The 23,815-nt window shown below is 35.7% G+C and overlaps 1 protein-coding gene across 1 annotated transcript; it reads right to left on the reverse strand.

The window, feature by feature from the left end:
• Positions 1–274: 274 nt before the first annotated feature.
• Positions 275–18,613, reverse strand: LOC122299128 (DNA-directed RNA polymerases II, IV and V subunit 12). Its single transcript, XM_043109102.1, has 4 exons — positions 18,354–18,613; positions 12,667–12,718; positions 12,287–12,379; positions 275–624 (listed from the first exon to the last, which is right to left on the reverse strand). Exons 2-4 carry the CDS (start codon positions 12,704–12,706, stop codon positions 602–604), a joined length of 156 nt encoding a protein of 51 aa, XP_042965036.1. The 5' UTR covers positions 12,707–12,718; positions 18,354–18,613; the 3' UTR covers positions 275–601.
• Positions 18,614–23,815: the final 5,202 nt, after the last annotated feature.

Raw genomic sequence — 23,815 nt, forward strand, 5'->3', positions numbered from 1 at the left:
AGTCGCTTATACACTTCATGACTATATCATTACTTAGAAAACAGTTTCTCTATCTTACCCCAAAAAAAAGAGGAAAATGAGTAGATTTCACCCAAAGAAACAAATCTTTCCTGAAGCATGTTTCTCTATCACTTTAACCCTCTCAAAAGAAACAAATCTTTCCTGAAGTTGGCATATTTGACTATCTGATTCCCTCGTCCCCACCAAACACCCAAAACCCCAGTAGAAACTTGGCGAAATTAAAAGCTCAAGTTCTTATCTTGACAACAGACACTAACAGAGATTGTGAGACCCTCAACTATTTTAACCATTCAAAGATGATGAACTAAACAAAAGACATCTAAAACAACAATATGCTTATGCCGTCTCTAGGAGGCCAGTAATATAAGAAATCAAACATGCAGAGCAACCGATTGACTTGCAGTGTTCTACTTTAATGTGATCACTTGCATAGACAGCACAGGTATTTTTATTGATCGCATAGTGCTAAAGCATAAATCAATCTGTTTCTTGAAAAGTAAACCATCCACCAGATTAGCAAGTTGCAGGAAGACAGTAACTACATATTATATGCAATGGCATGGCCTCGCCTCTCCCCAATTCAGCGAGCCTCGTATTGAACAACTGCATCAAACAGGAAGGGCTAATTTAGTTCAATGTTTTCAGCAACATGGGTTAAGACGAGATGTATCCTTCAGAAACATTACAAGAAAGACAACATCAAGATGTTGCAGGGCCATAATTCCAAACAGTACCATGGAAAAGGAATAAGCCAATGACATCTATCAAACAGCTAAAGGGATCTTTAGCTTAAACTGTACCTCCTCCTGTTGTAAGAACAAGGTTGAAGGTGAGGCCATGGGTTCAAGACCCATTGGCTGCTCAACTTACCCATTCATAAATAAAATTGAATACTTATAAAGAAGAAGAGAAAGCAAAAGCCTTCCTGAACTAGATCTTGGAGTAAAATTGCAGGAAAGCATTAAGACTAAAAAAACTTGATTGACTAAAAAATAGCAGGCCAATAATGCATATCAAGCACATCACCCACAAGCACTCTCCCTCAATGGAAGCTAACCCAATAACCTATGTTGCATCTATTGTGCGATGGGAAGTAACGTTACATAAACCGGAGGAAAACACATTCAAAAAATTGTCCTTTACAGTTGCAGCAGTTGGGGAAATGGGAAACCAGTAGGGGTGAATCTTCTATGTTATATTTTTCAAACAAACCAGAATCGTAGTCCACCCAGCCCTAGTTCCTTAGCTGGATGAGAATATTTTTATTGGGCCCACAAGCCTATGAAACTGTCAAAAGTCTCTTCTGGAATTTTTTTTTTTTTTGGCAAGTAATATGATATTTCATTGATAAAAGGATTGGGCTATATATGATATTTCATTGATAAAAGGATAGGCATAGCCCAAGTACACTAGAGGTATACAAAAGCATACACCTTTTTAAGAACTAGTAACCGTTACAAGGAAATCATGAAAACTAAGCCCATTTAAATCCAACCCAATAGCCCACAAAAACAAAGTCTTCCAAAAGAAACTCCTAAACTCTTCCAAGCAACGTTCATGATCCTCAAAAAGTCTATCATTACGTTCACTCCAAATACACCAAAGAATACAAATAGGGGCCATTTTCCAAACAGCTGCAATCTGAGGTGTCCCAGTGATACCTCTTCAGCATGCCAGAAGATCAACCACTCGGCCTGGCATCACCCATGCTATTTCCATCTTGCTGGAAAAATAGTTCCATATGTCTCTAGCAAACTCAGAGTGTAAAAGTAGATGATCCACTGTTTCCCCACTCTTTTGACACAAACAACACCAGTCCGTTATAACAAGGCCCCTTCTCCTCAGATTATCATTAGTTAGTATCTTGCCTAAGGCTGCTGACCACACAAAAAAGGCGGCCTTTGTAGGTGCTTTAGTCCTCCAAATGTTCTTCCAAGGGAAAGAATGTCCTTGTTGCCCAGTAATAGAGTCATAAAACGAGCGTACCGTGAATTTTCCTTTCCTAGAGGGTCTCCAAATCATCACATCTTCAGTTGTGGCAGCAACAGGAATGTTATACAGCAAGTTAAAAAAATCCACCAGCATGTTCACTTCCCAGTCATGTACCTCCCGATTTAGGCTGATATTCCACTCTTGTGAACCTTGTATAGTTACCCTCAAATCAGCCACCATAGCATCTGGATCCCTTGCAATACTGTAAATAGCGGCATAAGCCTCCAGCAACACTGTGTCACCCACCCAAGTATCCTTCCAAAAGCGTATCCTTCTTCCATCCCCCAAACTCAATCGAGTATTACTAGCAAAAGAATCCCATCCTTTCCGTATGAACTTCCACAACCCCACTCCATAGGACCCCCCCCCCCCCTTCCCTTTTTTGAACACCAAACCCCCCGTTTCACAACCATATTTCAAGTCTATCACCCCTTTCCATAGAGCTCCCCTCTCATTGTTATATCGCCAAAGCCATTTACCTAGTAAAGACCTATTAAGAATCCTCACATTCCTAACCCCCAGTCCGCCATCTCTCATGGGATTGCACACCTTATCCCTGCCCACTAAATGAAACTTAAACTTCTCTCCTATTCCACTCCATAAAAAGTCACGTTGAAGTTTTTCCATTCTACATGCAATGCTAGCAGGAAGAGGGAACAGAGACAAATAGCATGTGGGAAGATTTGAAAGAGTGCTCTTAATAAGAGTGAGCCGCCCCCTTTTGGATAAATATAACGTTTTCCAACCGGCCAACCTACACTCAAATTTTTCCAAAACCCCATCCCAAATGGACTTAGCTTTGAAAGAAGCCCCCAATGGGAGCCCAAGATACCTCCTCGGCAAGGAAGAGACCACGCATCCCAATGTGTTAGCCAATCTGCTTATGTTACTTACATCTCCTACTACGACCATTTCTATTTTATCAAGATTAATCTTCAATCCGGAAATAGCTTCAAAACAAAGTAGAATGGCCTTCAGTGATTGAATATGTCCTGCATCTACCTCACAAAACAGCAAGGTATCATCTGCAAATAAAAGGTGAGAAATAGCGGTTTGGCTGTGTGAATCTCCCACCGAGAAGCCAGAAAAAAACCCTCCTCCTACTGCCGCTGTCACCATTTTACTCAAAGCCTCCATGACTACTACAAACAAAAGCAGTAATAATGGATCTCCTTGTCGTAGCCCTCGCGAACTGTTAAAGAAGCCCACAGGTTCTCCGTTTACCAAGACCGAGAAACATGCCATTTACACACAATGCCTTATCCACTTCCTCCATCTTACCCCAAACCCACATCTACTCAACATGTACATCAGAAAGTCCCAGTTAATATGATCGTATGCCTTTTCCATATCTAGCTTACAAAGAATGCCTGGAATTCCTGACTTGATTCTGCTGTCCAAACATTCATTGGCAATGAGAACCGAATCTAGTATTTGTCTCCAACTTATAAAGGCATTTTGCGATTTAGAGATAATCTTTTCCATTATCGTGCTCATTCTATTTGCCAGCACCTTCAACAATAACTTATAAACACTGCCTACAAGACTAATCGGTCTGAAATCTTGTACCTCTATTGCACCAGCCTTTTTAGGGACTAAGGCGATAAAGGTAGCATTTAGGCTTTTTTCAAATTTGCCATGAGTGAAAAATTCCTAGAAAACGAGCATAACATCTTCTCTCACCACGTCCCAACAAGTTTGGAAAAAAGCCATATTGAAACCATCCAGGCCTGGAGCTTTATCTTTATTCATTTTCCTAAGAACGTTATGTACCTCTTCCTCTTCAAAAGGTCTCTCCAACCACACCATACTAACTTGGTCAATACTCTAAAAAGTTAGACCATCCACCTTAGGTCTCCATGCAATAGGTTCTGACAATAAGTTTTCAAAATGTCTAGCTACATATTCCTTCATTTATGCCTGGTCTGACAAGGTAATACCATCAATATTCAGAGACTCAATGGTATTGAACCTCCTTGTGCATTAGCTATACGGTGGAAAAACTTAGTGCATTTATCCCCCTCCCGAAGCCATAAAGCCCTTGACTTTTGCCTTCATGAAATCTCCTCCAATAAGGTCAATCTTTCGAGTTCAGTTATTACTTGCTCTTTTCGGTTGTTCTCGTCGTCTACTCCCTCCAAGCTTTGTAATTCTTGCAATAAGCAATTTTTCTGTTTAGTTATCTCACCAAACTCCTGCTCATTCCAAGTCTTCAATCCTTCTTCAAAGCTTTCAATTTTCCAGCCAACACCTTACTCGGATTACCCTCAAATACATAAGAGTTCCACCAGTTTCTAACCAAATCCACAAACCCCTCCTTTTTTAGCCACATATTTTCAAACTTAAAAGGCCTCTTACCCCCTTGCGCACCACTCCCATCTAGTAAAACAGGAAAATGGTCAGAACATAACCTCTGGAGCCTCTTCTGGGTCAGATCTGGAAATTGCAGCTCCCACGAAGGAGAAATAAGAAACCTGTCCAGTCTTGACCAAGTGTGATTATTAGACCAAGCGTACTCCCCTCCCATTAGGGGAATATCCATAAGGCCTAGCTCAAAGATAAAAGTCCGAGAACTCCACCATTGCTGAATTTTGACATGCCCCCCTGATCTTTCAGTAGGAAATCTTGTTACATTAAAATCCCCGCCAATGCACCATGCGACCTCCCACCAAGAACAAAGTCCAGCCAGCTCATCCCACATCCTTTTCCTCTCCCTATCCAAATTAGGCCCATAGACCCCAGCAAAGGCCCATGAAAACCCATCTTCTAAATTTTTGAAGGAACACCCCACTGCATACTCCCCCATAAACTCATCAATGCACTCCACAACCCTCTTATCCCACATAACCAATATACCTCCCGAGGCCCCTTTTGATGGTAAGTATATCCACCCTATATATTGACAACTCCAAATGCTTCTAATAATTCTTCTACTAATGATTTTCAGCTTTGTTTCCTGCAAACAAATGACGTCCGCCTTCCATTGCCTTAACAAAGCTCTTATACGAAGGCGTTTATTCGACTCGTTCAACCCCCTAACATTCCAACTCAGAATTTTTGGTTTCATTAACAAACTGCTCCAGCCCTTCCCTTATTTCTTCCCCTACTCGCACTTCCCTCCTTTCCATCGTAATTTATGGACCACGTGAAGCGTTTCAGCTCCCTATCTCTTTTTGACCCTACACCCTGATGTCCTGCTGCAATGGCTGTAATTAAAGCTTTAAATTGCTCTTCGTACCCCTCACATGATATCCCCAAACAGCTTTGAAGGTCCTCAACCTTTTTTAATAGCCAATCAGTGGAAATACTAGGGAGAACCACGTTTAAAGGTGTAGGGTCCTCTCCTACAACCTCCTCCTCCGCTGTTGGAAAATTAGTAGGATCATACAACATCAACATAACTTCCTCCTTATCCGAAGAACACCCTCCATCCACGTCATCCACTGTTTTGTCTTGTATCCCCTCACACGGCTCCCCAAAGACCTCTTGTATCTCTTCAGACTGAACTAATGGTGTAGCCACCTGCTCTAGTGGCTCAGAACAGGTCACCGGAGTATTCTGTGAAGACCCACTCGAAGAAGACCCTCCCTGGGCAGCTCCCGAACCATCGCTGAAGAGATTGGGCCATCTAAGTGTGGGTCAGGCCAAATTTAGATTGGATAGTATTTGGCCTGACCCACAATTTAGAGTTCTGGAAAAACGAGGTTTTAAGCCCAAGAAAGTTGATAACATTGGCCTAGCTCATCTGGAAATCAACCAAAAACTTCAACTCTCCCTCTCTGATAACATCACAGCTCTCTCTAGAACATTTGTTTTTTAGGAAATTGTTATCTATACTTACAGTTTTACTTACAATGTGTTAGCTATTAAAAATGATGAAAATTTTAAATTCAAATTGCAAAAGAAAACACTGAAATGAGACTACCACTCAGTACATAATATTGTGCATAAAATTGTACGATAACATCACAGCTCTCTCTAGAACTGTTAATCCAGGTCAAGTAAAAACCGGACTGACAAAACCCCCCTGTGGGCAGCCCAAATGGTAAGGGCAAACTTGTGTGCACGAGCCCCATGTCACAAGTTCGATTCCCCCTAGGATCAAAGTATGATTTAAGTGGGAAGCCATGGCGGTGGGTTGCTATGCTAGTCTTCTTGGGGATTTAGCATGGGTGAGTCCTAAGGGCTCTGTCGTGGGGTGGTTCACCTGTCAAAAACAAGGACTGGACGAACAATTGTATCCACTATCCAGATATATGTGGGGTGATAGCAGATAGCGGGTGGTGGATAATACCCACCATCCACCACCCATACACACACACACACACACACATACACACACACACATTTTAAAATGAAAATCGTTATTTTCATTCTTATAAATGAAAATGACACCATTCATTATCATCATACCCCTATCTCCCTTCCCCTCATTTCGACCAAAATAGCGTGAACCCCGATCTCTCCAAACTCTCTCCTCTCAAGCCATAGGCCCAAAACTTCCATTCACCGTAGCATTTGCCCTGGTTGTCCTCTGCAGAGCCTTCAAATTGAGTTCTTAGGTAAGTACCAATTATTTGTCTACGACATGTTTCTTTCTGTAACACTCACTTTTGATTTTAAAAAAAAAATAAAAAATCTCCAAACTTTGAGGTTTCTGTTTTTGGAAATTAGGGTTACTTTTGTTCAAGGTTTCTATCTTTAAAAGGAAAACTAGGGTTAAATCCGAAAGTGGGCCTTTGAGCCCGTACTCATCCTTGATGTTTAATTATTTGGTGCCTAGTAACAACCCCCCCCCCCCCCGGCGGCACAGCTTAAAGAGGATTAATTTTTGAAGAATTACAAACCCGTTAGATTAAATTGACTGTTGTAGGCCCATGAAGTTTCTAAAAGCCCATTGATGCACTAACGAACTCACAAGGAGTTCTAGTCTCCCATGGCAATCTTTAAAGCAAAGTACCAACTTCATATATATATATTTCATGCTCAAAAACCAGCCAGCCCTCTCCTTTTTTTTTCCCCCTCTCTCTCCGCGAGTTTATCTCTCAAGCTCCTCTCCACACACATGGCATCAAGAGTCTCTTTCCTCCAAGAATTTGCTTCACTCATGGCAAGCCCCATCCCTCCTTTATAAAGTATATCCAAATAGCAGAGCACCACATATCTTTCTCCACACGATAAACAATTGCACCAAACCAGCCCAGCTTATGCCACAGTGGCAACACCATGAACCTCCCTCAAGCCATGCCAGACAGCTATGCCACCAAGTTAAAAAACAATGCATCAGTCACCAAACTGAAAAGGAGCTGCCCCACAAAGCCCCTAGCCCCTGCAACGGAAGTATCAGAACCAGCTCTACAAATGTTTGAGCCTCCCTGTCAACTGAAGCTTAGCCCGCACACCGCAAGTGCAAAACCAGTTGCACCAAACTCCAACGCATTAAACCTAGGGGTGAGCATCGGCCGGTCCGGACCGGCAAAACCGACCGGACCGGCACTATTTGGACCGGACCGGACCGGACCGAATTGGGTCCGGTCCGGTCCGGTCCCATTTTTAAGGGACCGAAAAGATTCGGTCCGGTCCCGGTCCGGGAGTTTTTCACCCCGGACCGGACCGGACCGGACCGAATAGAAAAAAAAAAAAAATATTATTTATATATATTATTTATATAATAGTATTAGCATATTACTAATATATATAATAGTATACTATATGTATATATATTAAATATATTACAATATAATTACATAAATATTAAAAAAAATGTCATTAAATATTAGCATATTATATAAATATATAGTTATCACTATTACTATTATTACATTTAGTTATTAGTTATAGTATAGTTATTATTACATATATTTATTAGTTATAGTATTATTACTAATAGACTAATAGTATTAGCATATTACTAATATATATATAATACTATATGTATATATATTAAATATATTACAATATAATTACATAAATATTAAAAAAAATGTCATTAGATAAAAAAAAAAAAAAAAAAAAAAAAAAAAAAAAAAAAAAAAATCAACTTTGGACCGAATGGACCGACCGGACCGGACCGGACCGAATAGGACCGGACCGGACCGGTCCTGATGGAGTTCGGTCCGGTCCAGGGTTGGAAAACCCTGGACCGAATAGGTCCGGTCCGGTCCACAAAACCTCCCCGGACCGGACCGGACCGGACCGAACTCACCCCTAATTAAACCTGTCTAAAAACAAACTCTCTGTCACGATGGTGTCAAACCAGTGACGCCAGCATTGTACAGCCTCCCCTCTGTATTCTCCCCACTAAATCAGAGAAAAAACAAGCCCCCTTGTTCCCTTACATAGACTGTTGCAGCACCAATAGAAATAGTCACCAGTCGCCCAGCAACTCCACTGCAGCTCCTCCAGCCATTCCCATCAGTAACTCTCTATGTTTCTCTCTCTAAGTGCGCAACATACACTCCCTATAACTCTCTGCAGAGCCCTCCTCTCCCACTAAAGCACTTGACTTATTAATAAAGAGCTGATTTTGTGTCACAAACTGTGTGTCAAATATTAGTGTTTAAGGCCATGAGTTGAAGGTTATGGGCACCATTTTGGACAAATCATATGTATTACGGGGTGATACTTGCTATGTGATTATGAGAATGAATGTGCTACGGGCTATGGGGCCATTGGGCACAAAAGCAGTATGGAGGTTATGAGTTGGATGTCACATGTAGGCTCGTTAAGGAAAAATTGTGGTCTCATAATAGATGGTGAATGAGATCATAAATTGACTTGCTATTATGTGTTTATTGGCTAGGTGATTGTTGACAGGTTAATTATTGGACCGGGTTGCCAGGAAAGTAATATGATCGCGCACTTCATCACGCATGTTTTCTAAATTATGTATGTAATATATCACACCCTTCGTGATCACCCTTTGTCATGCATGTTCTCTAAATTATGAAAGCAGAATGATCATACTCTTCATTATCACACGTTTCCTAAGTTACGTAAGTAATAAGATCATGCTATTTGGACATGCATATGGTATAATATTACGTAAGCAATTATGATCATGTCTTTCAAATTGCATATATTTTAAAAGCAATCATTTTATAAATGAAAAGCTCATTACTCATGTCATAGTTTACAAAGTATTATTGCACAAGCCTATTCATTGATATCCTCTTTTACATACCCTGTAATTATAAGAGTACATGAATGTGAATGGATTTGACTACATGAGTGATGTTATTATTTTTGAATAACGACTAAATGATTGATTGATGACTGACGATTGATGATGGATAAATAATAATCAAGGAAGGATTATGGTACCAAAGGTTGAGGGGTGGATGGCAATGCCAAGAGTGGCTCATTAGCGGTGCACCTAATGACAACCATTTCTTTTAACAGTTTAATGAGATCTCACTCAAGGCCTAGCAGTGGAATCATGATTGTCGAGATTGCCAACCCTAGCACAAAAGGGTAAGTGTGTGCGATGGTAGAGATAAATGTTATGACATATATAAAAAATATAATGGATATGATGTGATGAAATGGATGTGAATGAATTTTTGAATGTTTATGTTTTCAGCATAATGTTTTAAAAGAAAAACCTACATAAAGTATATTATTTTTACTACGTGATGTATTGCTTACTGAGTATTCAACTTATTTTGTTGTCTTTTTTAGCCATCCCAAGTGAGAATTACTATGAGGATGGAGTTGCAGAATGGGACTTGGCTTAGGAAGGCAAGGCAAAGGCCTAGACAATTCATGGGGATGTTTCGTTTTATGTTTTCAATATTTATGTTATTTTTTTATAAGCACATGAAACTTGAATGATTTCTAATAAATGCTTATGCAAACTCTTTTTATTTTAGTAGTTTTAATAAAATATGTTGTATGTGAATTTATGAAATCTCTTATATCAGGCTTCTAAGTTAAGTTTTTAAAAGTTAATAGCATTTTGGGTCCCCTTGATTTCTAGACATGGCATTTTCTTAACCCCAGGGGGATGATGGGGAGCTACACTTTCTTCAGTTTCATCTCTCCATTGATTTCTTTGTTATGTTTTGTGGTTTGCTTTTTCTTTTTGTAATTATTTAATCGGCTAATCTCTAATCTGTCATTTTCTCTCCTCTTTCAATCACACATGGACATCTAAAAGTGGGCTTTCATGTTGCTATAACACCGAGTGGCAGTGGTCTTGCTCATATTTTTCATCGGTGATGGAGGAAAACATTAGTCCTTTAGTACCTTCATTCGTGTATACCCAAAACCCTACACCATCCCTCACACCAAAGGCAAAAGGAGCCAAAAATAAAACTCATAACAATCAGTTTAAGATGTGGGATCATTTTCAAAAGATGGAGCCTATTGATCCCATTGACATTAAAGCCCGATGCAATCATTGCTCAAGGTTATGTAGGGGTCCTCATAAAAATGACACTTCATCCTTGTCACAATATGTACAATTTTCATGTCAAACCTCTCCCATTAAAGAAACAAATCTTAGAAAAGGATCAAGCACCATCGCAGTTAGGATAGATGGTAAAGTTAGAGTTACTACTATAATAAATTGAGTGAATAGGCTAATATATTACCACCTTGCTTTTTAAACCCTTTTCTATTGTGTTTTGTGCATTTTTTTGTTATTATACTTTAATTTTACAAATATGTGCTTTACTTCAATAGAAGCAAGCTTGCGCTTTGCGCTTTTTGCCTAGGCTCTAGATGGTGTTTGCGCTTAAGTGCACCTAGCACTTTCACAAAAATTGTGGCCAACTCGAAAATTCTTAGAAGCCCCTATCTGGGCAAAGAAACTCTGCTACAGGATCAAAAGGAGCACTGTATGACATTTTGAGAAGATCTATTTGGCCAATTAAGGCTCGTTTGGACACTTAGAATATCTGTAAATAGTAGTTAAATGGTTTGTAAATAGTAGTAAAATTGTTTGAGTTAAGATGTTTTATTGGGTTTTGGGAAAGGAGAGAGGAAATGTTGAATAAAAATATTATAAAGTTAAAATATTGTTTGAATATTATTTTTACAATGAAATTTGAAAAAGTTGTATTGTTTTTTGTATTTTATTTGGAAGCGTAGTAAAGTTGTCATGATTAGGTAATGATTAGATTTGAAAGTGCTAGGTGGCTTTCATATGTAACATAAGGCCTTAATGAGTTTGCGCTTAAGTGCACCTAGATTAGAAAGTTTGCGCTCAAGCATCACTTAAGTTTGTGCTAGGTGCACTTAAGCGCTTTCATATGTGAAAATATAACTCTTCAATTCTGTGCCGGTAATTTCATATGTTATCTTGATTGGATTTTGGTGCACTAGCCCTCAAAAATCACTTAAGTTTGCACTTAAGTATTCTCGACTTGATTATGCTTAAGTGCACCTAGTGCATTCATATGTTTGTGCTTAGGTGCACCTAGCTTTCATATGTGAACAAGCCTTCACAAAACAAGGCCTTAAAGAGTTCAGCACCGACATTATACAGAAGTAAGAATGCCATAGAGCCACTTTCATAATGTTATATCTGTCACTCACCAATTGGTGGCCAAGATTACCAGCACCAAAATATGCTCACTCTGTCCAATCAGGGGGAGTTTTCCTTTCCACATATGAAAGTTGAGATACTAGTTTGGGATTCTAGAGAGACTTGCATTTTTTCATTTCTTACTCTTTATATGTTGCAAATCCTATGATTGAGTCCTGAACTCAGAACCAAGATGGATTCCTAAGGCTTGAGTTCTTAACACAGCATTCTACTAAAATTACTCTGACTGATGTGATTTCTGACTCTAATTAAACTAAAATAATGATCCTAGATATCCTCTAGTTATTCTAACCAATAACAAGAGCAAGCAAGCAGCAATCAGAAATCTTCTAATCACTCTAAAATAATGCATATCTTACAATCTTTCGATTAGCTACTTCATTTCCCAAGCACACTAGTAAATTAACAGCAAATATCTATAGCACATGACAATCACACATAAACACTTACATTACAATGCATCACTGAATATAGGAGACCAACAAAAACACAGTTTCTTAAAGTTGACTATCCCAATCAGATATATATGGTATAAAGTTAAGGTTAAATTCCAGTAGGACTCAAAACCTAATTTTTTTTTATAAGTAAAAGAACTCAAACCTAAAATTTGAAAGTGTTTTGTAAAGTACCACATATTTTATACCCAAACAAGAAAATAAAATAGGACTATAGAGCTGCTGCCATTGCTATAATATGAAATATGAAAAATGAAAAATAGCTTACTACGGCGGGTGCGCTTCTTGTACAAGATGCGGTAACCACACTCTCGGCACTGTATCACATCACCTGGCTTCAGAGTGTTCTCCATCCCACAGTCTATGCCAAATAGTTCTCACAATCACATCACACTAAAGACTAAGAAAAATTATTTTTTTGACTAGCACTAATTATCAACCAGCACAAAATCATTTCAAGCAAAAAAAGGTCAAGTGATTGATTGAAAGTATTTGATTGGTTGCCAAGAAAACTGAGATAACGAAAAACATGGAGGCTAAATCAGCCAGATAGTAGCACTAGGTTTTAGTTTCTATTCTTTTCCTTTTCTTTCGTTTTCCTGGCATCCAAACAGAAAAAAAAAAAAAAAAAATGAATGGCAGGGATACCTCCGCATATGTAGCTAACCGGTTCAGGTTGAGGATCCATCAAGTCGCAGATCTGGAGATATTCCAAGGAAAGACGCTATTAGTATTTGGTGCAACTCTGAAATTGCCTGGATTTTGAATTCATATACAGAGATGCAAGTTGTGAAAACCCGACCCTAGAACTCCGGGTTTTGAGCCGACCCGAAGTGAAGAGAGTTTAGCGTTGGGCTTAATGTGATAATTATCTATTTATTTTATGATATTATTTTATTTAATAAATATATAGTTTATAAAATCATGTCCGAATTAAGTATGGATGCATTGAATACTCCCTCTATGCATGCAATTAATTGGGCAACTTGCATTTGGATGATAAGCTGATCTGAGTTGAATTGAGATAAAAATTAAAAGTTGAATAAAATATTGTTATAATATTATTTTTTAATATTATTATTATTTTAAAATTTTAAAAAGTTAAATTGTTTATTATATTTTGTATTGAAATTTGAAAAAAATTATAATGATTAGATGAGATGAATTAAGATGAGTTGAAATAGATTGAGGATCCGAACTGGGCAGTCAAGAAGAAAATAAAGGATCGCTCGGGGGTTGATGGGTAACGCTTTCAATATCTAAATTAATAATGTTAAAGTTGAATGTTGAAAATTCTTTCATGAACAAATGGACCGTTTCAATCAACGCAGACACAGCCACACGGTTGTTGGAGTGCAAGACACATCCTTAATATTTTTATTTTTTTCTACACAAACATACAATCTTGAACCAGCCCTTTTGAATAGTGAAAGTGTTTCATCTCATCTAATTCTTATAATTTTTTCAAATTTTCACACAAAATATAATAAACATTCAATCTTTTTAAATTCAAAACAATAATAATATAAAGAGATGCAAAGGAATTATAGAAAATCCCAATATTTATGTATACATTGCGTGATCTTTTAAGTTAATTAAGAATATAAGTTAGGTTGATAGATATTTAAAAGAAAAGGAAGTATAAAAAGTAGGGTTCAAATAGAATCACATATATGCATATGTTGCCAACCCATTATCCCTATGGGGCAAGCTGTTACGGCAGGTAGGCCAAACTCAGTTGACTGGTAGCCCACTCCTTGAGATAATTGTGGGCGTGTCATAGATAGATAATGCCAACTTTTAAAGCTAAAATTTAGACCAACAGTCAACAATTGGTCGAATGACCTATAACGATGCCAACGGAGGACACTCACATTTCTAAACTTGGTAAGATAAAAGAAATACTAAAATATTTCAGAATATGTGTGAAATAGTAAAATGATTCATTAACAGTAATCAAATAATGAGTTACGAAGTCTTATTGACTTTAAAAAAGAGAAAAAAAATTAAATAAAAATATCTAAAAATACTTTAAATAGTTGTGTTCCGAAATAAATCCTTATATGTTTGTAGTTGAGGCCTAAGTCCAGAATATGAAGAAGAAGAGGAGAGAATAAGAGATGAAGGTGAGAGTGAGGGTGGAGATCTAGAGGAAAAAGAACCTCTCAAGAATAGGGGTGTAACGGGTCCCCTTTTAGAAAAAATATAGGACCGAACCGGTAGGCATCGGTTTTGCATTTTTCAAAACCGATTACGCACCAGTTTTCCTCATAAACCGATACTCCGGTTTTACCGGTTTCCGGTCCGGTTTGGTTCGGTTTTCCGGTTTTAATAAAATACAAATTTGTCATAAATAATTCTGTTTCAAAAAAGAAACTGATTTAAAAATTCTGTTTTATTAAAAATTTATTACTATTTACAAAAATCTGCTTTACAAAAAAAAAACTGCTATGTAAAAAAATTCTGCTATCAAAAATCTGCTTTATAAAAAAAAAAAATCTGCTATGTAAAAAAATTCTATTATAAAAAATCTTGTTTATAAATTGTTAATCTGCTATCTAAACAAAATTCTGCTATATAAAAAACTGTTATAACACAAAAACTAAAATAAAAAATCTAGTGTAAAAAAAATCTGCTCTAAACTTATAAGCCTTTAAATAAAACTGCTACAAAAAAAACAAAATCTACAATAAAAAGAAAATTCTGCTATGAAATAAAATAAGTCCAAAAGTCTAAATTTATAAAATAATAGACCAAAAGTCCAAAAGTCCAAAATAGACCAAGCAATCACACACTTTATAAAATAATAGACCAAGCAATTTATAATATGCACACTTTATAAAAATAATAGACCAAGCAATCAATCACACACTTTATAAAATAATAGACCAAGCATATTAATATTATCAAGGCTAGCATCCACATCATGTATATGTCACACGCCTGCAATAGAGATAGGAAGGACTAAAGTCATAGCAGGCTTGCTTTGAGTAATAAGAATCAGTAGTTGAGTTTATTTGCTTGAGTCTTGTTGAATCGGGCCTTGGCTCCTTTATTGTTAGTTATATTTTGATTGTGGCTTTATGTTACCGTTGGAGTAAGTGGCCTGTGGCCCAAGAGAGAAGTCATATATGTAGTAGAATGAGGGAATTGTAGGGGATCGAGAATCATTGATGAAAATATTTTCCTATTATCTTTTCTCTTGGAGGCTAGGTCAACCTCGAATCTGACCATTTTCTTTACATTTTCTCTCATATTTTCTAGTTATCCAAACACTACCTATCAGGTGTGTTACAAGTGGTATCCAGAGCCAGTCTTTCCTTGGCATTGGCTTCATCAATCTGTGAAAATGGAAAAACTTATCTCATCCTTGCTCAATATCAAAGACAAACTGGAACAGAGTCTTCAACGCTTCGACGTTATCCAGCAACATTTGAATGATTTGCGGGATAGTCACAATAAAATGCATGAAGTATTTAATCAGCATCTGAACGAATTTGAGCAAGGTTTTGTAAATTTGGAACACCAAATCTACGCTCAGCAAGAAGAGGAAAAATGTGCAGCAACTCTAGAAGAAAAAGAGGTGGTCAATACGGATCAGATTCCCCTTTCTCTTGTTTCCATAAATCCCGTTAGACATCAGAAACCATTTTCTCCATTCTCAGATCTCCCCCTCCGAATCTCGTGTATTTCCCTTCTTCTCAGAAATTATTTTCCCTTGTCTTCATTTCTTTCAGTATTTACTAGCAACCACTTCTCTCTAATTGAAATAAAGCAAGGCCTAGCTATCAGATGGGAGTTTGATCCCGGGGGCATATATTTTCAATGTCTCGACTCCCCTCCCCATCCAAGTCAATTCAAAGATAAAAAGGGCATCTCGCCCAACAAACAGCACCTCGTCTTCAATGGAAGGCAGCTCAAGAATGGAAAAACCACTCTCTCTCTCTGTGCTCAACTCAGGATTTCCTTCAGGTCGAAGCTCAGGGCTCTCTCGGCCTTCGTTTTGGTCGATCGTAGAGATGGCCTTTTCACTTTAAGGGCCTGGAATGCCCAAAAAGCTGGGGCTTCGGCAGTTCTTGTCACAGTTCACATTGAGGAAGTAGTGACAACCATGGACACTCCTCCCGTCTTCACCTCCTATAGTGTCGACAACATCAACCAGATATGGGAGCACTCGTCCTCTCTCTCTCCATCTACTACTTGGACCTGCAAGGTAGTTCTAGAAGACATGCAGAAGTGCTTGAAAGAGCTGGAGGGGTCCAAGTTTGCTAATGATTCCGACGAAATCGGGTTAGCAGCGACGAAGATGGGGTTCGAGGTGCTTGGGTTGCTGCGAGTATTGTTGAAGCAGTGGTTTACAAGGCCCACGAGGACTTCATTTCACTCGTTGGTCTGCTTCCCAAGGGTGCCGTGGGCTACAAACTGGACCAAGCCTCCAGAAGATTCTACGCCTATTTGAAAGGCTCGTGCGGTTACTCACTAGAGGGGTCGTATGAATTGAAATACAAGTCCACCATCAAGCCTTTTGATAGAGGAAGGGGAATGAAGAAGAGGCTCTCGAGCCTGATTGGTAAGCACATTTCCCATGTCACCATTTTCAGTTTCTGTCACAATTCATGTGCGCACACTTTGGAAAGTAATTTCAAGATATATGAGGTCTTGTATACTTTGTTCCTAAGCTGTGGTGAAGGAGAATGGAGAACTTGTATGGGGTTGCAAGTTTCAGTAGATACAAACCTTGCCCCTCAACTACTTGATTTTTTGCCACTTAAAGTAATTTTCAAGCCTTTTGATAGAGGAAGGGAGCATACCTCTAACTTAAGGCCATATTTCCAAGTGGCTACACAAAGCTGTGTGGTCAAAAACTGGGATGCAAATACAGGGGAGGTGAGAAATAAGATTAGGGATCTCATGTGTGACTTGGGACCTTCTTTTATTAAAGTTGGCCAAGTTGCTTTCAACCTTATAGAAGAGGAATGGGACCAACCGCTTGAAACTATGTCCTTAAAGCATAATAACATGGCTCGGGCTGAGCTAATTTTCCCTCTTATTTGTGAGCTTGATATAAGAGCTTACCATAAGCTTTCAGATGCTGCAATTCATTCAACAACAAATTCAAGGCCTCGGTTGGATTCTATAGACAGGTGCAAGTGCTCATGCGTTAGTGAGGAAACTCTACTTGAGATACCCCTCACTTGTACTAATTTCCATTTTACTAATGCTTCATACTGCTCAAATATCTCACTCGGGATTGTTAGACTGCCAATATTGACTGTTAGTGAGCTCCACAGCTGGGAGGATATCACTTCAACTTTAATGGCAGCAATATCTCAGAGTTACATGTGGGAAGTCTTGAGTGATAAGGTGTGGTTGAATTAACCCTTGGGTGTGGAAAATCATTAAAATCTCTTGGTGTGGCAGCTTGTGCAAAAATAGCAGACATCTCACTGGAAACAATGGGGTCGCATTGCAAGTCTTTGGAGACCCTATCGTTGGATTCAGAGTACATGAGCAACAAGGGGTTACTTGTTGTGGCCAAGGGATATAATATCAAAACTATGGGACTAGGGTATTCAGCAACACCAATTGATGGGGTTATTATTGTGAAGCGTGAAGTGGCTGTTGGTATAAAGAAAATTCTTGTTTTTGACCCAGGTGGTGGGACAAGCGTGGGAAAAATATCGCACCTTGTGGACAAGGTGCTTCTATGGGGGATGGTTTGTCACACGTCTGCAATAGAGATAGGAAGGACTAAAGTCATAGCAGGCTTGCTTTGAGTAATAAGAATCAGTAGTTGAGTTTATTTGCTTGAGTCTTGTTGAGTCGGGCCTTGGCTCATTTATTGTTAGTTATATTTTGATTGTGGCTTTATGTTACCGTTGGAGTAAGTGGCCTGTGGCCCAAGAGAGAAGTCATATATGTAGTAGAATGAGGGACTTGTAGGGGATCGAGAATCATTGATGAAAATATTTTCCTATTATCTTTTCTCTTGGAGGCTAGGTCAACCTCGAATCTGACCATTTTCTTTACATTTTCTCTCATATTTTCTAGTTATCCAAACACTATCTATCAGGTGTGTTACAAATAATTATTATTATTATTATTATTTTAAAATGATCAAAACCATTTTATACAAACACAATCACAAAAATCCTAAATTTTGGATTCAACAATCCTAATAACACAAATCCTAAATTTCGGATTCAACAGACAACAACCCTAATAACACAAAAATCCTAAATTTCGGATTCATAGTACTAGCAAGTTTCATTGTTTCAAAATAATTTCAAACAACTTAGATAAGTGAAATGAAAGAGAAAATGGAGAAAAATTACCGTGGGTCCGTGAGAGGGGCTGCGTGAGTGGAGGTTCACGGCGTCGGCGAGGGCTGTGCGTGGAAGACCCACCGAGATGCACCAGGGCAGTGAGGCACGGCAGTGACTGTGAGGAAGAAACCGAAGTCTGAAGAGTGAAGATTCAAGAAGAAGAATGGAAGAAGAAGAAGAAGAAGAAGAGACTAGAGAGAGGAGACTGGGAGTCGGCGCAGGGCAGCAGGGATGAGGGAAGGGAGAGGCAGAGGACTGAATGAGGAGAGAAGAAAAAAAATAAATAAATAAATTCTGTAAACCTAATTTTCATAAAACGCACCGTATAGGTAAGTAGAGTTCTCGGACTGGGCTGCCGGCTGGGCTGGGCTGTGGTGGCAGTGCAATGGGCTGGGCCCAAAACAGAGAAAAAAACACACTTATATGGCTAAAATAAGCCGAGTCCGAAAATAGAGGATCTAATAAAAAAAAATTGTACAATAAAATAAATACAAGACAATTAAAAACACTATAATAATTATATTATTAAATACAAAACAATAACTAAGACTATTATAGTATTAGTGTTACTACTACATATAAGTCTATATATAGACTATATAGTTAGTTATACATTAAAGAATATAATTATTAATGACTATTAGTATTAGTATATATATAATAAACTATTAGTATTAATATTTAATACTATAAGTCTATATTAGACTATTAGTATTAGTATATATATATTAGTATTAGTTATAGTTATATAATATATTAGACAATATAATAGTATTAATTGTAAACTATTAGTATAACTATATATTAGTATTAGTTATAGTGATTTAGTATAACTATATCAGTACGAGTATAACTATAGTATATATTAGAATATTAGTATATATGTGATTATTTTTTATGTGATTATTTAGTATATTGATTTATATACTAATTTATAAATAGACTTAAAAATATATTGCCAATAGTAATATTGTATTAGACTATTAGTATCATTATAAATATTAGTATTCATTATAGTGAATATAATTACCATATAATGATATTAATATTTGTTAATTGTTATAGTGAGTTTATTTTATTATAACTATATTATTGATAGACTATATTAATAGTATTAATATATTAATTTAGTATTAGTGTTACTATATCATTATTTTATATATGATTATTTAGTATAATGATTTATATACTAATTTATAGTATTATACATAGACTTAAAGTATAATACTAATAGTAATATAGTATTAGATTATTAGTATTTAGTATTAGGTCATAAAATTTAAATTGTATTAATATAATAGACTATATATATATATAATAGACTAATAGGCTATATAGTTATACATAATAAATTAAAAAATATAACAAAGCAATATAGTATTAATACCATAACTATAAGTCTATACTAGACTATTAGTATTAGTATATATATTAGTATTAGTTATAGCTATATAATATATTAGATTATTAGTATAGCTATATATTAGTATTAGTTTTGGTAATTTAGTATAACTATATTAATATGAGTATAACTATAGTTTATATTAGAATATTAGTATTAGACTATTAGTTTATTATAGTTTATACATAGACTGAAAGTATAATATTAATAGTAAATTAGTAATATAATATTAGACTATTAGTATTTAGTATTAGTTCATAAAATGTAAATTGTATAAATATAAATTATATACTAATATATATAATTTATATTTATCAACGAATGCCTTATGTACTTATCAAAAAAATATTAAGACTTTTAAGTTTATAATTAGGCCATCAAAATTCAAAAATTCAAATTTTAGTAATAATATTTGACTATTTGAGTAATTTTTTTTTTTCTTCTTAGTTCTTACTTCTTATGATAAAATGTTATTAATAATATATATTTATAATATTATATATTTAAAGCATATGATGAATTAAATTTTTATGTTTAAGATTAAACATTTATTTTATAAATTATAAACTAGTCCAAAACCAGCACAATCGGTTCGGTCCAATCTGAATCGGTTTTTCGGTTTGCCCGATTTTTTTACACCCCTACTCAAGAATCTGCTTGTAGACCTTTGAGTAATAGGACAATGCTACTTAGTCTATAATACAATTATAATATATATGATAATATATTATATTATATATTATATAATATATAATATAGTACACTAAAACCGGTAAAACCGGACCAGAAACCGGTAAAATTGGAGTACCGGTTTAGGAGGGTAATCGGTGCATAATTGTTTTTGAAAAATGTAAAACCGGTATATACCGGTTCGGTCCTAAATTTTATCCAAAATTGAATCGAACCGGACCGGTTACATCCCTAGTTAAACTAGAGAAGCGTGTGCGTACTTTCCAGGTTTGTAAATGGGTGCCAGCTATCATGTTATCGAGTTTGATCACTGAGAGTGTTATTGATGTTAAATTTTTTTAATTATTTAAAAAATAAAAAAATAAAAATAATAATCATTTATTTAATTATTAGGAAGGGCACAACTTGCACTGTACATGTCCATTGCAAGGAGGCCCACGATAGCTCGTTGTGGCGTTGCAAGCGGTTTTGTGTGGCGGTGCTATTCGTGACTACACGAATCTGTCTAGCTCCGAGAGGGAGAGATCAAAGAGGAGGGAAAAGGGCCTGTCGTGGGTGGTATTAGAGCCACTGATCGGTTATTCCTGAATTTTGAGATGATCTTCACTGAAAATAATTTTTGTGCATGAAGTGATTCTGATGATACCATCATGAGAGGTGGTTCATGAAATGGCCTCCGCTTGATGAGATCCCACAGGCAACCAAGAGTGCGCACCATGGAGGTGCGCAGTAGCTCGTCTGGAAGAAGCAGATTTTTTCATGGTATAGAGGAAGAAGATACATGCGGCATATTTTTTCAATTATCCTGTTTGATTAGATAGATAAGATCAAATGTTTTTTTAAAAATTGAATAAAATATTATTATAAATGCATATTTGTATGAGAATCCTGCTAAACAAGTGATATGCATATGTTGCCAACCCATTATCACTATGGCCATGGGACAAGCGTAAGGGCAGGTAGGCCAAATTCAGTTGACTGGTAGCCCACTCCTTGAGAGAATTGTGGGCGTGTCATGGATAATGTAACTTTTGAGGCTAAAATTTAGACCAAAAGTCAAAAAATTGGTCGAATGACCTATCACGATGCCAATGGAGGACACTCACATTTATAAACTTGATAAGATAAATTAAATACTATAATATTTCAGAATATGTGTGAAATAGAAAAATGATTCGTTAATAATAATAAAATAATTTGAATTAAAATATATTTTTAACTTTGAAAAAATGAGAAATAAAGTTGAATAAAAATATCTAAAAATACTTAAAAAATAATTGTGTTTCCAAAATAAATCCTTATATGTTTGTAGTTGAGGCCTAAGTCCACATTATGGAGAAGAAGAGGAGAGAATAAGAGACGAAGGTGAGAGTGACGGCGGAGGCCTAGAGGAAAAAGAAGCTCTCAAGAATCTGCTTGTAGACCTTTGAGTAGTAGGACAATGCTACTTATTATCATTATTTTGTCCTCTCAGAATTATATAGTGCAATTATACTTTTCTTCTTTCAAAGGACAATGCAAGGATCCCACTGTTGGATCTGTTAAGTACTTGTCCTGCTGAATCTTTTATTTTTAAATTTTTTTTATATAAAGATTAAGAAAATTATATTTAATTTTATTATAAATTTTATTTATTTTTTTAAAATATTTAAAAGTGTTAAAAAAATGATATGAAAAAAATAAAAAATAAAAACACTTTTTAAATATTTTTCTCAAATCATTTTGTTAACACTTTTAAATATTTTGAAAAAATGAATAAAATTCACAATATAATTAAACAACATTTTCTTAATTTTTCTGTAAAAAAAATTCAAAAAAAAATGTGAACGGGACAAATGAACGGGATCCCCTAACAGGATCCCTATCATTTTTCTTTTTCTAAATATTTTAAAATGTTTAAAGAATAAAAAAATTATATAAATTCATTATTAGTCACTTTCATAACGGTTGGGGGATGATGGATTCATGATTTAGCTTTTCTCTAAGTAATACTATGTTGGTTAGAATATTATTTTTTAATATTATTATTATTTTAAAATTTTTAAAAAGTTAAATTATTTATTATATATTATGTAAAAATTTTAAAAATTTGTACTGATGAGATAAGATAAAATAAAAAGAGACGAAACACTTTCGCTATCTAAACGAAGCCTTAGCTTCTTTACAGGGAAATTTCTCTGATGACGTTAAGGCCACATAATGCTCCCTACCATTTCAAAAGCGTGTAATAAGATGCACACTTTGTATTGCATGGTTGGAATTTTTATTAGAAATATTTTATTTAACAATCGGTCAATAGAATAAAAATTGAAAAGTATTTAGTGATATAATTTAATTTAAAATTTAAATTTTATAAATTAAACCTTATTATTTTTTCGTTGAAAAGCTAATTAAGGACAGATCCTTTCCGGGAAGTTATAGTTTCTGCTTCTTCATATGCAAGTATTTTATTCAAAACAATTAATTAGGAAATAATAATTTAAGTATCAAATTAAATTATTAATTAACATACGGTTAGTGTAATTACAAAATATGAAAAAATAAACTAAAAATATTATTGTTAAAAAAATATTATTTTTAATTTATTTTGACTAATCCAATGACTAATCTAATGTAGGGTTATGATTAGGAAGGATTTGGATTTATGAAAAATATGTACTTTTTTTCAAATTTTAGAGATGACTTTGATTAAGCTAATGTTAATGCTCCAATGATTTATTTGAAAACTTTATATTTAAATTGTGTTTGGAAATAAATGAGATGAACTGAAATCAAATTATATGAGAATTTTGTGTCTCATCTTAGCTCCAAACCTGCCGATAGAGTGTGCAAATTCAGCGTATTTTATTTTTAAAAAATAGAAGAAATCTAGTATCCATGTAAAAAATCAAATATTTTTACAATAAACTCCACTATTTTCAAAAGTATGAATATGCAAACTTTAAGCACCTAAAATTATATTTATCATTATTCTTTAAATTAAAATATGAGCTCTATTTATGGGGGTCCGTTTAGCCAATTTTCTTGACTTTGAAATTTTGGGTTAAACTAGAGAGTGTGTGCGTACTTTCCAGGTTTGTAAATGGGTGCAGCTATTATGCTATCCAGTTTGATAGCTGGCGTGTTATTAACGTAATTTTTTAAAATATTTTTTAATTATTTAAAAAATAAATAAATAATAACAATTTATTTAATTATTAAATAAAAATAAAATAAAATACCTAGTCAAATTAACTGACACGGCATGGTATCATTTCCTTTGTGAATTACCAAGAAATTTCAACATTTGACTAGTTCTAGGAATTGTCGTTTTCATAAACTGCCACATTTATGGGGTCCGTTTATCCAACACTGTTACACTATTCAAATAAATAAAATA

The sequence above is a fragment of the Carya illinoinensis genome, chromosome 16 (genome assembly GCF_018687715.1).
Source record: "Carya illinoinensis cultivar Pawnee chromosome 16, C.illinoinensisPawnee_v1, whole genome shotgun sequence".
Taxonomy (NCBI): Eukaryota; Viridiplantae; Streptophyta; class Magnoliopsida; order Fagales; family Juglandaceae; genus Carya; species Carya illinoinensis.